The sequence below is a fragment of the Oncorhynchus tshawytscha genome, linkage group LG05 (assembly GCF_018296145.1).
Source record: "Oncorhynchus tshawytscha isolate Ot180627B linkage group LG05, Otsh_v2.0, whole genome shotgun sequence".
Classification (NCBI taxonomy): Eukaryota; Metazoa; Chordata; class Actinopteri; order Salmoniformes; family Salmonidae; genus Oncorhynchus; species Oncorhynchus tshawytscha.
The window spans coordinates 57,343,382-57,356,964 of record NC_056433.1 but is presented as its reverse complement, the minus strand read 5'-3'; the positions used below and the strand labels follow the sequence as shown (position 1 = coordinate 57,356,964).

The 13,583-nt window shown below is 41.5% G+C and overlaps 1 protein-coding gene across 6 annotated transcripts in view; it reads right to left on the bottom strand.

Annotated features, from left to right (window-relative positions):
- nfic (nuclear factor I/C) overlaps positions 1-13,583 on the bottom strand; it is a 125,887-nt gene that overhangs the window by 89,173 nt on the left and 23,131 nt on the right. For all 6 annotated transcript variants that reach the window (XM_042322138.1, XM_042322140.1, XM_042322136.1 and 3 more), the window contains exon 2: positions 4,228-4,759. In XM_042322138.1, coding sequence (XP_042178072.1) covers positions 4,228-4,759 — 532 coding nt within the window. The remainder of the gene's footprint in view (positions 1-4,227; positions 4,760-13,583) is intronic.

Here is a 13,583-nt window from a genome sequence, read left to right as displayed (position 1 = left end):
GATAAAACCTAGCTAGTTCACTAGCTAAGCTAGCTACGTGTAGTTAGCCAGTAACTCCTCCAGTATGTGTTGACGTCAATTCGCAGGATTTGTTTTTGGACAAAAGATGTAGAGCACGGTTTCCCAACTGGCCTGTGGGTGGTTTTATTTGTCTCCCCAAGTCTTCTGAGCAAAACAAATATACACATATTTTTTATTGTTGGACATATATATGTATATATTTATTTTTTTACACCATTTATCATCGCAAATTGATGTTCATTTTGGAAATCTGTTCCAAAATATTTCCATGCATAATAGAGATATAAACTGAGTGTACAAATCATTTGCTCTTTCCATGACATCGACTGACCAAGTGAATCCAGGTGAAAGCCATGATCCCTTATTGATGTCACTTGTTAAATCCACTTTAATCTGTGTAGATGAAGCGGAGGAGACAGGTTCAAGAAAGATTTTAAACATTGAGACATGTATTGTCTGGTCAGAGAGTGAATGGGCAAGATTGAAGTGCCTTTGAACGGGGTATGGTAGTAGGTGCCAGGTGCATTGATTTGTGTTAAGAACTGCAACGCTGCCAGGTTTTTCACGCTCAACAGTTTCCCGTGTCTATCAATAATGGTTCACCACCCAAAGGACATCTAGCCAACTTGACACAACTGTGGGAAGCATTGGTGTCAACATGGGCCAGTATCCCTGTGGAATGCTTTCGACATCTTGTAGAGTCCATGCCCCGATGAATTGAGGCTGTTCTATATGCTGACTAGATGGGGCACCCATCTCTCACATGTTGATTTTGTCCATCCACACCAGACAAGATCAGGACACACAGGTTGAAATATCAAAGCGAACTCTGAACCAACTATATTCATTTGGGGACAGTTTGAAACACATGAAACATTCATGGACATTTAGCTAGCTAGTTGCTGCTAGCTAATTTGTCCTGGGATATAAACTTTGGGTTGTTATTTTACCTGAAATGCACAATGACCTTTTTTCTGGATCTTTGTAGAATTTTTACCCATTTTGACACAAAATCACATGTTCTCTACTCCAACAATTCATCCACAGAAAAAAAGGGGAAACCTAGTTAGTTTTTAGTAATCTCTCCTCCTTCAGTCTTCTTCTTCTTCTGTGGACTTTATATAGCGGTTGGCAACCAACTTTGACTGGAGTGTGGACCACAGTTCATCTTTCAATCAACAATGTGGGTACATGCTCCTAAAAACAAATGAGGAGATGGGACTTGCAGCGCATCAAGAGTCAAAAATAGAACCTGGTTCTATTTTAGTGCCTGGCTACACAGACACTCATTGACGCGCACAAGCAGCTTAGATAAATGATTGAATAACAAGAATGTGTACATTTATTTTGCAATGCTCACGCACACAACGCAGGCGGTGTGGTCAGCGTCTTAGGAAGGTGTTCTTGATGTTTTAGTGTATGGTCATGACTAGAGGTCGACCGATTATGATTTTTCGACGCCGATACCGATACCGATTATTGGAGGACCGAAAAAGCCGATACCGATTAATCGTCTGATTTAAAACAAAAAATGTATTTGTAATAATGACAATTACAACAATACTAAATGAACACTTATTTTAACTTAATATAATACATCAATAAAATCAATTTAGCCTCAAGTAAATAATGAAACATGTTCAATTTGGTTTAAATAATGCAAAAACAAAGTGTTGGAGAAGAAAGTAAAAGTGCAATATGTGCTTTGTAAGAAAGCTAACATTTCAGTTCCTTGCTCAGAACATGAGAACATATGAAAGCTGGTGGTTCCTTTTAACATGAGTCTTCAATATTCCCAGGTAAGAAGTTTTAGGTTGTAGTTATTATAGGAATTATAGGACTATTTCCCTCTATACCATTTGTATTTCATTAACCTTTGACTATTGGATGTTCTTATAGGCACTTTAGTATTGCCAGTGTAACAGTATAGCTTCCGTCCCTCTCCTCGCTCATCCCTGGGCTCGAACCAGCAACACAACGACAACAGCCACCATCGAAGCAGCACTACCCATGCAGAGCAAGGGGAACAACTACTAGAAGGCTCAGAGCGAGTGACGTTTGAAACGCTATTAGCGTGCGTTAAATAGCTACCGTTAAATAGCTATTGAAAATAAGAATGTGTTCTTAACTGACTTGCCTAGTTAAATAAAGGTATAAAATATAAAAATAAAATAAAAATCGGCGCCCCAAAATACCGATTTCCGATTGTTATGAAAACTTGAAATCGGCCCTAATTAATCGGTCATTCCGATTAATCGTTCGACCTCTAGTCATGACCATCGGGCCGCGGCTGAATCTAGTTGATGATCCCTGCTGTAGAGATAAGTAAGAAATGGGACTTCTGTAGCCAAATATCTTATTCATCCATTTGTTTTTATTTTAATGACCTGGTATGATGGTACTATACAGTTTAAAGGCGTTATTTGTGTTTTTGCAAAGTCAACCTTTAAAATAATTGTCCAGTGTTTCCAGATTTATATGAAATGTATTACAATATGAGTCAAATAGTTTTCCTTCCAAAAAAAATGTTATTATGTATGTTAAAAATAAGCTTTTCTGTGTTGGAATGGTGTAGGCGTACGGCAACAACAGAATGGTGTGGGTGTATACTGGTCATTAAAAAAATTCATGCGAGTAGACTGCATGGCCAGCTCATTCTCCTCAGGAAGGTGACATCATCCTCTATGAGGAAATAGCAAGCATTTGTTAAACGGTCTGTTTGAGATACAAGTGGGTTTTTTTTCTTCCATTTATGCTTTGGCCACAAATATGAGTATAGGATAAGTCAACAACATTATTTAGGTATGAGTTAACAGAATATTATCTGGACAGTTACTTTAAAACTGCAACATTTTCTCTCAGCCTCATGGCAAAATGTGTAGAATAGCATTATAAAACTGGAAATTGTTCTCTGTGCCCCATGGCAAAATGTGTTGAAATGCAGGAAGTTAGCGGTTTTCACGTAATTTTTCAAGAAAAGCATTAAAAGTAATGTCAAACTGTGTAGAATTGCAGGAAATGCATTTTAAATATATACACCACAATTTTGGCCATGCCACACACACACATATATACGCACACATCACCCCCTCACACTTGCTCTCCATCATCCTGACACACACACACACACACAAGACCCTGTCTGTCTGCTAGGGTCAACTCACACACGGAGGGGCTGAGGACTTCATCTGCTGTGCTAATTCCCAGCGTTCAGTATTTAAAACAGCAAAACAATTATTTTAACTGCATACGGACGCCAAATTGTTCCCATAATATTTTAAAGCTGTTTTCATTGTAACAGAGGCTTATAGTTGCAGATTATTCCATTTTTATGATCATTTTATTTGATGACAGGCTGTGCTCCTCCCTGCCACTAAATATGCCTAAAAGAACAGCCTATTCGCCTAATAGTGGGCACACAGGCCCATTGTGTGTGTATCCTAATGGTTGTGGGTTATGTGGGGTGGCCTGGCAGGCTGATCGGGACCCACAGCAGGGACCAGGGAAGAGCTGCCCCATCAGAGGATGAGCCAAGTAGCAGTGGATATGCAGAGTGGTCCTGGCTGATGTCTGCTGGCACCAGCCCTGAGAGACAGCCCGCCTGCCTGTGCATCAGCTGGCGCCCAGCTTTCCCCGCTAACTACCAGGCTACACCCTTTTTTATTCAACACTGTAAATTTTAACACATCTCTGAGGCTGGTGTTCGAAACCCATGCTCATTTAAAATTATTTACACTGTCAGGACTTTTTCTGTCTCTCTCTCTCTCTCTCTCTCTCTCTCGGTAACGGTCAGTCTCTCTCCTTCAAAATAAACCAACTTCTACAGCACAGTGCTGTGGCAGAGTAGAACAGATGTTTAAAATGTCCCAGAGCACGGTGCTAGGTGTGCTGCTGCAGGATGTGTGCGTTTACAACACCACCCCTGGACAGGGCTGAACATCCACTGAGTCTTCACTATGACACAGTATCTACGTAGACTTCCTCCTACAGCACTGACATGTCACTGACACTTAAGGATACTTCCTACCTATAGTCTGTTCCTAGTAAAACACATAGGCGTCATAATTCTAATCATTATTTGCCGTTACTGTACGGGGAGGAAATATATATTCTAAATGGTCAACAGTTGACTGACTTCTGATAAAGACTATAAAGAGGGAGAATGCGTGTGTGTGTGTGTTTGTGAGTGCAGTGCAGTGCACGTACCTCTCTCCTGTACGAAGTAGGCCAGGTAGAGGTCCAGCTCCTTGACCGAGACGCTGATGTGGTGTGGCTGGACACAGAGGATGGGGTTGTTGCACGGCCCAGCCTTGACCAGGCGCTCTCCGTCCGTGCTCTCCAGCGGGATGCCCTTGAACAGGATGACCATGACCAGGTCCAGCCTCCACACCTTGTCGGCCTGACGCAGGCAGTCGATCCTCCTCATCTTGCCCTTCTGGTCAGGGTTAGAGAGGACGCAGCAGGGGGTCTTCTTCCCTGTGATAGACAGCACAAAGTCCTCGCGGCACTCGGGCCGGATGTCCTTGCGGAGTTTGGCCAGCAGCCGCGACGCCCACTTCTGCTTGACCTCGGGCTTCTCTCCCAGCAGCTCGTCCTTCACTGCACGCTCTTCCTCCTTGGTCATCCTCTTCTCGTGCTTCTTGAAGTACTTGCGTTTGCGCGCCTGCAGGTTGAACCAGGTGTAGGCGAAGGCACGCACATGCGGCAGTAGGGCCTCGATGAACGGATGAAACTCATCCTGGAGAAAGAGACAAGGGAAGATGGGGTCAGTACTACAGTACCAGAGAAGACCACGATGTATGAACCGTAACCGTTAACAGCATCTATAGTATGTGTGTATGGAACAAATGACCGTAAATAAAATAACAAGTTTAACCATAGTTGTTCTTTGTCTCCATGCTCAGTAAAACACCACCACCAACAGTAATCATTTATTCAATTATGCTTTGTTGATTGTTTTCCTTCTTTGTGGTCCGATTTTCAACATCCAAAATATACATCTGTGTGCCTTTGGGGCACATCACACGCCAGTTGCTTTGCTGTTTAGAACACAACTGTTCAGCAATGTCCTCTTGGTATCTCTAATTACTTCCATATTTCCACAGAGCAAAAAGCCCATATACACCAGCCTGCCCACACCTAGTAATTCCAGGGTTTTTCTTTATTTTGACTATTTTCTACATTGTAGAATAATAGTGAAGATATCAAAACTATTAACTAACACATATGGAATCATGTAGTAACCAAAAAAACGTCTTAAACAAATCAAAATCTCTTTAAGATTTTAGATTCTTCAAAGTAGATCAGTCAATCCGGGAAAATTTCAAGAACTTTGAACGTTTCTTCAAGTGCAGTCGCATAAACCATCAAGCGCTATGATGAAGCTGGCTCTTATAAGGACCGCCACAGGAAAGGAAGACCCAGAGTTACCTCTGCTGCAGAGGATACGTTCATTAGAGTTACCAGCCTCAGAAATTGCAGCCCAAATAAATGCTTCACAGAGTTCAAGTAACAGACACATCTCAACATCATCAGTTCAGAGTTGAAATTATAAACTTTTTTTGATTTGTTTAACACTTTTGAGGTTACTACATGATTCCATGTTATTTCATAGTTGTGATGTCTTCACTACTATTCTACAATGTAGGAAATAGTTCAAATAATGAAAAACCCTGGAATGAGTAAGTGTCTAAACTTTTGACTGGTACTGTTTTAATATGAATATATGGTAGTAAATATAGGCACGGTGCCTGCGTGTATGTGTTTGTACTTATGCAGGTTGAGCCAAACAATGTATTTGTTTGTGAGCACATAGTTGTTTGTGAGCACATAATAGGCTATAAATGCATGCATATGTATGTGTTTGTACTCGCACATGGAGGCCAATGACTTTTGAGTGACTGCGTGCAAAGAGACCATCCATCCAAATATAATTAAATGAAACTTGCACATATAAGCAGAGTTAAAGATGTATTGCAGGTATAGTGTTCAAATTGGTACAAGCCATTTGCCCTGCTGCCCTTTTGGCTTAGTATGTTTGTCCTCGTGTCTAAGAGGTTTAACCTTTTGTGAAATACAAATGTCACAATATCAACTATCCAGTGATCCTCATCTCTTTCATAAAACTGTACAATTCCAAATAGAACATTCTAGAATCTCTTTCCTCAAAGGGTTAATATGTTGATTAATGGAGTCTCTACGGGCTGCTTGGTGTCCACACACAGAGGTTGGAGACAGCGTGTGAAGGTGCTTCAGAGAGCCAATACAGGCCCTAGAAGCCGGCCCAGGGAGTGTAATTGGACATGACTGTGGCACTCTGCAGATCTCATGCAATAAACAGTCTGCAGTACTGCTCTCAGCAGCACAACATTTTAAATGCTTCCAGCTGTCTCAACCATGGCTGCCTGCTCCAAGCAGACGACATCGGGTTCAGATAAATCTTTAAAAAACCCATCCCTCCCACACCGATGTTTCATTTCATCTGGGATGGCCAGTGTATTCCTTCCTTTGTTCTTGAAAAGCAACACTGCTGTTTTTATTAAATAAAATATGTATCATGTATGATAAGGTTTCTGTATGATAAGGTTTCTGTATGATAAGGTTTCTGTATGATAAGGTTTCTGTATGATAAGGTTTCTGTATGATAAGGTTTCTGTTTGATAAGGTTTATGCTTTAAAAAAAAACTTTTTTTTTTACTTTAATCGCAATAAAACATCTGTGGTGACATCCTTCATTCAAGGTTTATTCAGTCTGGCTTCATTGTATTCCGATTCGGGACAGTTGTAAAAACCAGCAGTGACTCCACTGAGAAGAGGAAGCCAGACTTATACCTTCTATTCTAAACAGTAACAGCAGGGCAAATTGTGTTCTCATGTCCGCTTATGTCAACTTTATATCTGAACAGGGTTCAAAGAAAACAGTCAGCTGTAATTCCGGGGTTCAGAGTCCCTTGTCTTGGCTTGTTGAATGCACAGCACACATACACACATCTACAATCAGGGGCGGAAGAGGGATCATGGAGAAGTGATAGAGTTACGGTGTAAACGTTCCAAAGCTAACAAAGAGAAACTCTCCTGATAGAAACCAGAGGCCTGGAAACAAGACAGACAATCTGATGAGGGCTTTATGATTTTCCAAAAAGAGAAGGCAATTCAACACTGCCACGGGTACAACAATCTCTCAGTACATCTATATAACATCGACATAACGTTTGGGTTTTGAACTGAACATTTAAAGTAGAGCTGCATCTCTCCTGTCAAAATGAAGAGAAGTTAGCTTCCATTTCAGGCATTCATAAATCATGCGTTTTAGCCAAATGATAACGCCACAAAACGTTTACGGGGGAAAGCCTGAAGATATTATAATAGTTGGAGGCCGAGGCCAAATCCATTTTCAAGGTGTGCTATACTTCTCAATTGGGGGGTTATTTAACAGTCTGGCCCAGCCATACAAGACTCGTAACCATGGATGTTCCCCTCCCTGGCCCATGTAGAGTTGCTCTCATTAAACACATTGAGCTGGAATCTCCACCAACCACTCCTGGGGCAAAAGTAAACACTAATTAGGATTTCACGGCGGTTAGTTCATATTTTTGAAATATTTCCATGATGTTTAGAGTGAACTCCAAACATGTTAACTGGAGTTCAAGGTCGCTCTTTTCCACTCATCCCTGCCTCCACTTTCATGATGTTCTTATGTTTTCTTAGCTCTTTCCATCCACATACCCCCTAGCTAGCCTCCATCTGTGCAAACCAGACTTTTACAGGCCCCTAATGGTAGTCTCTAGCCACACAAACCTGTCCCTCTTTCACCTGTGCTCCAGCGTCTCTTCAGCCCAATCCCACCCCAATACACAGGTGAATAGAGGTCTGAGACTAAACAGACGCCTTCATTTAAATGTACCCATTAACCTAGCTGCAAAACAAGTGCTGCCTTATGGCGTGTTTACTACAGTAACACGAGGATGAAAAAGCTGCGGAGAGGGAAGGAGTTGAGAAGCAGGCCCTCGCTCTCCTCTTGCCTTTCCATATTAGGCCTGGACCTGCTCCAATGGAATGCTCTGCTTTTCCTACAATCAAAATCAAAGGGTTGCCTCGACTTCAGATCTGTTTACACTCTGACGATGAGAATGTTATTGATAAACAGAAGTGATGAATGAGTTCCCTATTGCAAACAGACTGCAGATCTTTGATCAGAGCCTGGGTCTGATGGCAGCTCAGCGCAGAGGCCTGCTGAGAGATCCGCTCTGTGCACCTAGCTCAGTCCGGCCACTCAATGGTATCCCTTACAAAAAAACCACTTGGTTTTCGGACACGTGTGAACAAATCACTTCTGAAAAATTCCACGTGAACTATTTATTATATGTCTATTATATCTTTTTTACAATGTCTATTATATATATATATTATTTTTTCCCCCCCAAGAACCAGACACAAGGTTTTCAGACATGTGAAGTTTCACTTTTCACGTGACATTTATTTTTCCCATGTTTATTTTTTACCACTTCCAGCTACATCTGGGCTCCCATCCAGGGACAGACCAGGACCAACCCTGCTTAGTTTCATAGGCAAGCCAGCAGTGGGAAGCAGGGTGGTACGTCGCTGGAATGAACCTGACAAAACTTGCAACTGCAAAAAAAGGCATCCAAAACAAAGGCCAGTGTAACATAATATTTATTTCACTGAAAACAATTTCTGGGCATCCATTTACAATTAATTTCTTCTCTCATTTTGAAACGATTTCCTTGTAATATTTAGTTTTGCAATCAATACTTTTGGGTTTATGTTTTGCTTTCAATACCATTATTTTTGTTTGCAATAATGAGAATTTTGTTCTCGACTTCTGAAGTTTGCTTGATATTAATGGCGCAAAAGTAACTCACTCACTAGAGGATCGCACCATATTATAACACTATTACTCTTTTAAAAGGTGTTTAAAGGGGCAATCCTTGATTAAAACATCAACAAAGTGACCTCCCCGCCACAGTTTCAGTAAAAAGCTGAGGGATGGGGCTTGAGAAATGCAACCACAAAAAAACATAATTAAATTGATGCCAGCACTCAACCACTATCAAATCCATAGACTATGCTATGGATGCAAGGACTGACTAACCACGATATCAAAATTATAGTTTTAACCATGTTTTTAGGATATACAGTTGTTGTTTACGCTTTGTTTACAAACATTGGAGAAAACAAGCTAATACTTGGAGTTATGATGGGGTACGACAATTCAACCTGGTTTCAGAGAATTTCGTATTATTCTGTATGAATGAATTACACTTTATTTTTGTGTCAAATCGCCAGTTGGCAACCCATCCCTTATGCTATTAATTGACACACCAACAAATATTACAATAATTAACTGTGATAATTAATTGATCATTCTTCTTCCGGTGTTCTTTGCAGTTCGCATTGCATAAAGAGTGAAACATTATTTGATCAAAATAATGTATTCTGAAATTATTCAGACCCTTTGACGTTTTCCACATTTTGTTACGTTACAGCCTTCTTCTAAAATTGATTAAAGCGTTTTATCCCCCTCATCAATCTATACACAATACATTGTAATGACAAAGCAAAAACTGATTTTTTGAAATGTTTGCACAAATGTACATAAAAAATGTAAATATCACATTCACATAAGTATTCAGACCCTTTACTCAGAACATTGTTGAAATAGCTTTGGCAGTGATTACAGCCTCGAGTCTTCTTGGATATGATGCTACAAGCTTGGCATAACTTTATTTGGGGAGTTTCACGCATTCTTCTCTGCAGATCCTCTCAAGCTCTGTCAGGTTGGATTGGGAGAGTCGCTGCACAGCTATTTTCAGGTCTCTACAGAGATGTTAGATCGGGTTCAAATCCAGACTCTGGCTGGGCCACTCAAGGACATTCAGAGACATGTCCTGAAGCCACTCCTGCATTGTCTTGGCTGTGTGCTTAGGGTCATTGTCCTGTTGGAAGGTGAACCTTCACCCCAGTCTGAGGTCCTGAGTGCTCTGGAGCAGGTTTTCATCAAGGATCTCTCTGTACTTTGCTCTATTTATATTTGCCTCGATCCTGACTAGTCTTCCAGTCCCTGCCGCTGAAAAACATCCCCACAGCATGATGCTTCCACCACCATGCTTTACCGTAGGGACGCTGCCAGGTTTCCTCAAGACATGACGCTTGGCACTCAGGCCAAAGAGTACAATCTTGATTTCGTCAGACCAGAGAATCTTGTGTCTCATGGTCTGAGAGTTCTTTAGGTGCCATTTGGCAAACTCCAAGCGGCCTGTCATGTGACTTTTACTGAGGAGTGGCATCCGTCTTGCCACTACCATAAAGGCCTGATTGTTGGAGTGTTGCAGAGATGGCTGTCCTTCTGTAAGGTTCTACCACCTCCACAGAAGAACGCTGGAGCTCTGCCAGAGTGACCATCGGGTTCTTGGTCACCTCCCTGACCAAGGCCCTTTTCCCCGATTGCTCAGTTTGGCCAGGCGGCCAGCTCTAGGAAGAGTCTTGGTGGTTCCAAACTTCTTCCATTTAAGAATGATGGAGGCCACTGTGTTCTTGGGGACCTTCAATGCTGCAGTAATGTTTTGGTACCCTTCCCTTGATCTGTGTCTCGACACAATCCTGTCTCGGCGCTCTACAGACAATTCTATCAAACTTATGCCTTGGTTCTTGCTCTCACATGCACTGTCAACTGTGGGATCTTATATAGACAGGTGTGTGCCTTTCCAAATCATGTCCAATCAAATGAATTTACAGGTGGACTCCAATCAAGTTGTAGAAACATCTCAAGGATGATCAATGGAAACAGGATGCACCAGAGCTCAATGGCAAAGGGTCTGAATACTTACAGTTGAAGTCGGAAGTTTAAATACACCTTAGCCAAATACATTTAAACTCAGTTTTTCACAATTCCTGACATTTAATCAGAGTAAAACTTCCCTGTCTTAGGTCAGTTGGGATCACCACTTTATTTTAAGAATGTGAAATGTCAGAATAATAGCAGAGAGAATTATTTATTTCAGCTTTTATTTCTTTCATCACATTCCCAGTGGGTCAGAGGTTTACATACACTCAATTAGTATTTGGTAGCATTGCCTTTAAATTGTTTAACTTGGGTCAAACGTTTCGGGTAGCCTTCCACAAGCTTCCCACATTAAGTTGGGTGAATTTCAGCCCATTCCTCCTGACAGACCTGGTGTAACTGAGTCAGGTTTGTAGGTCTTTTCTATAGGATTGAGGTCAGGGCTTTGTGATGGCCACTCCAATACCTTGACTTTGTGGTCCTTAAGCCATTTTTCCACAACTTTGGAAGTATGCTTGGGGTCATTGTCCATTTGGAAGATCCATTTGGGACCAAGCTTTAACTTCCTGACTGATGTCTAGAGATGTTGCTTCAATATATCTACATAATTTTCCTTCCTCATGATGCCATGTATTTTGTGAAGTGCACCAGTCCTTCCTGCAGCAAAGCACCCCCACAACATGATGCTGCCACCCCCGTGCTTCACGGTTGGGATGGTGGAAGGCATATATTCAGCCTAGGTATAATTTACATGACATTATTAGTGAGTCTTATGGTTGTGGAAGGCCTATATTCCACACAGGTTTAATTACACAAGCTCTGAATTCATTATATTATTGCTGACTGTTTTAAATCCAGTGTATTTGACCTTTAATTGTACAATGTTTATTTAGAGAAAACATTATTTTTTTAAATCAAGATATACATTGTGAATCAGCCATAAGTTAGAAAAAAATTGAGACATGGGTTTTAGGCCATATTTTTTTAAAGGGATATACTGGTGGCTACTGGAGTCAGAGTGGCCAGAAATAACTTTAGTCTAGGGCCCTGCACACAGAGAGGAAAGACATGGCCTTAACAGCTGTATTTATGCAGTAATTGAATAATTTTGTTGCAGAGCCCAGGGAGATGTGCTTTTATTCCTGCTCGTTGCTCGGATACCATTCTTTATTTTGTCTTAAACAGAAAATGTCATTTATTTATTTATTATTTTATTTGCCAATCTTTTTTTCAAGGAGAGAGGAATTGGGAGGGGTTTGGGGGTTGGTCTTTCTAGCGGATGAGAGAATGGTGGAGTTGTGGTCAGATGCACGTGCCCCAACCCAAGCATACACAGAGAGGAGAAAAAGTGTTCTTACAGTTAATGAAATACATCTAAGCGGTGGCACTTCCAAATGACTTCTACAGAATTTATCAACTCTGCCATCAGGAAGGTTGGTATAGCCTTATTCTATTTTGCATTGTGAATATTGTAGGTACGGTATTATGTCATCAACTTAAACTGAAGTTATTTTTTTCCTTCATATTCTCTTTATCCAGGCAAGTGCGGTGGAGAAGTTATTAAGCTCTGAATTTATGCTTCTCTAAGCTTTCATGACAATAATCCCTCCCTCCCCACACCATCCTGAACTGTAGCTGCACCAATCACCAGAGGCTCTGGATTCAAATTGAACAAAATCTCTCTCCTTCCCTCCCTCTGCCCATCCCTCCCCCTTTCTCTCTCTCATTTCAATGTGAATGGTAGTAGAATACTAAAACAGCTGATTGCCAACAATCTGAAAAATGCTCTCTGCTAGTACCAAAAAGGCCTTCCAACCACACTTCCGGCCAACTCCACCTACAAAGAGGCACAATACTGCAGAGAAGGGAACCAGATTTAGAAAGAAAGCGACGAGGGTGTGACTGGCTAGACACTGACCATTCATGAAAGTGTCTGCAATGTCTGTCTCCTCCAGACCATAAACTCAATTCCACTAGTTTCAGAGGCATTCCTTATTATGATGTTAAACGATATTGTTCCCCTCAAGAACAAACCAACAATAATAACCCCAAGAGTGCACCACTCTCACACTTCTCTATTACAGGAATGTGCCTGTGTGATTCTGAATGTCAATAACGGTTGGCTCCATTACTGACTAATAACAGAGCTAGTTAGGGAAAGTGTGTTGGCGTGTTTCCAGCAGGGCCTTGGAAGGCAGGGTTGTGCATGTTAAGTGGGTCAAAGGGGATATGTAGTTGACTTCCAGCAGTGAGTCATCCTGCCTCGTCGCTGCACAATTGCTGAGTCAGCCCTCAGCCAAGCACAATGACAATAGTGAGGCGGGGGGACACTCAAACAGAGGCAGCAATCTACAGAGGGAAGACTCACTGCAATATTTAGGTTAGCTCCTTGTGCCGGCTCTGTCGATCTCCCTCGTGGAGGCTTCAACTTTGTGAGGGGCTGACAATTATGGAGGTGCTACGTCAACTGAAAGGAAACCCCCTGACCTTTGAAATGACGATTTAACAAACTGTGTTTTGTGATGTGTCGGTACGAGTTTCGCCACATTCACATCTTAACACGACACAGTTCAATACTGGGAAAAACCCATCTGCAATTTCCTCTTCAAAGTTGTTTATTAGTGTTGATGAGCAGATCACCCAACAGTTCATGTTCATTCTCTCCTACAAGGGATTGATACAAAGGGCCATTGTCCATGGCACTTCGTCTTCTTAGAAAAGATTGAAGTCTGAAGCTGAATGAGAAAACAACATTAAATCA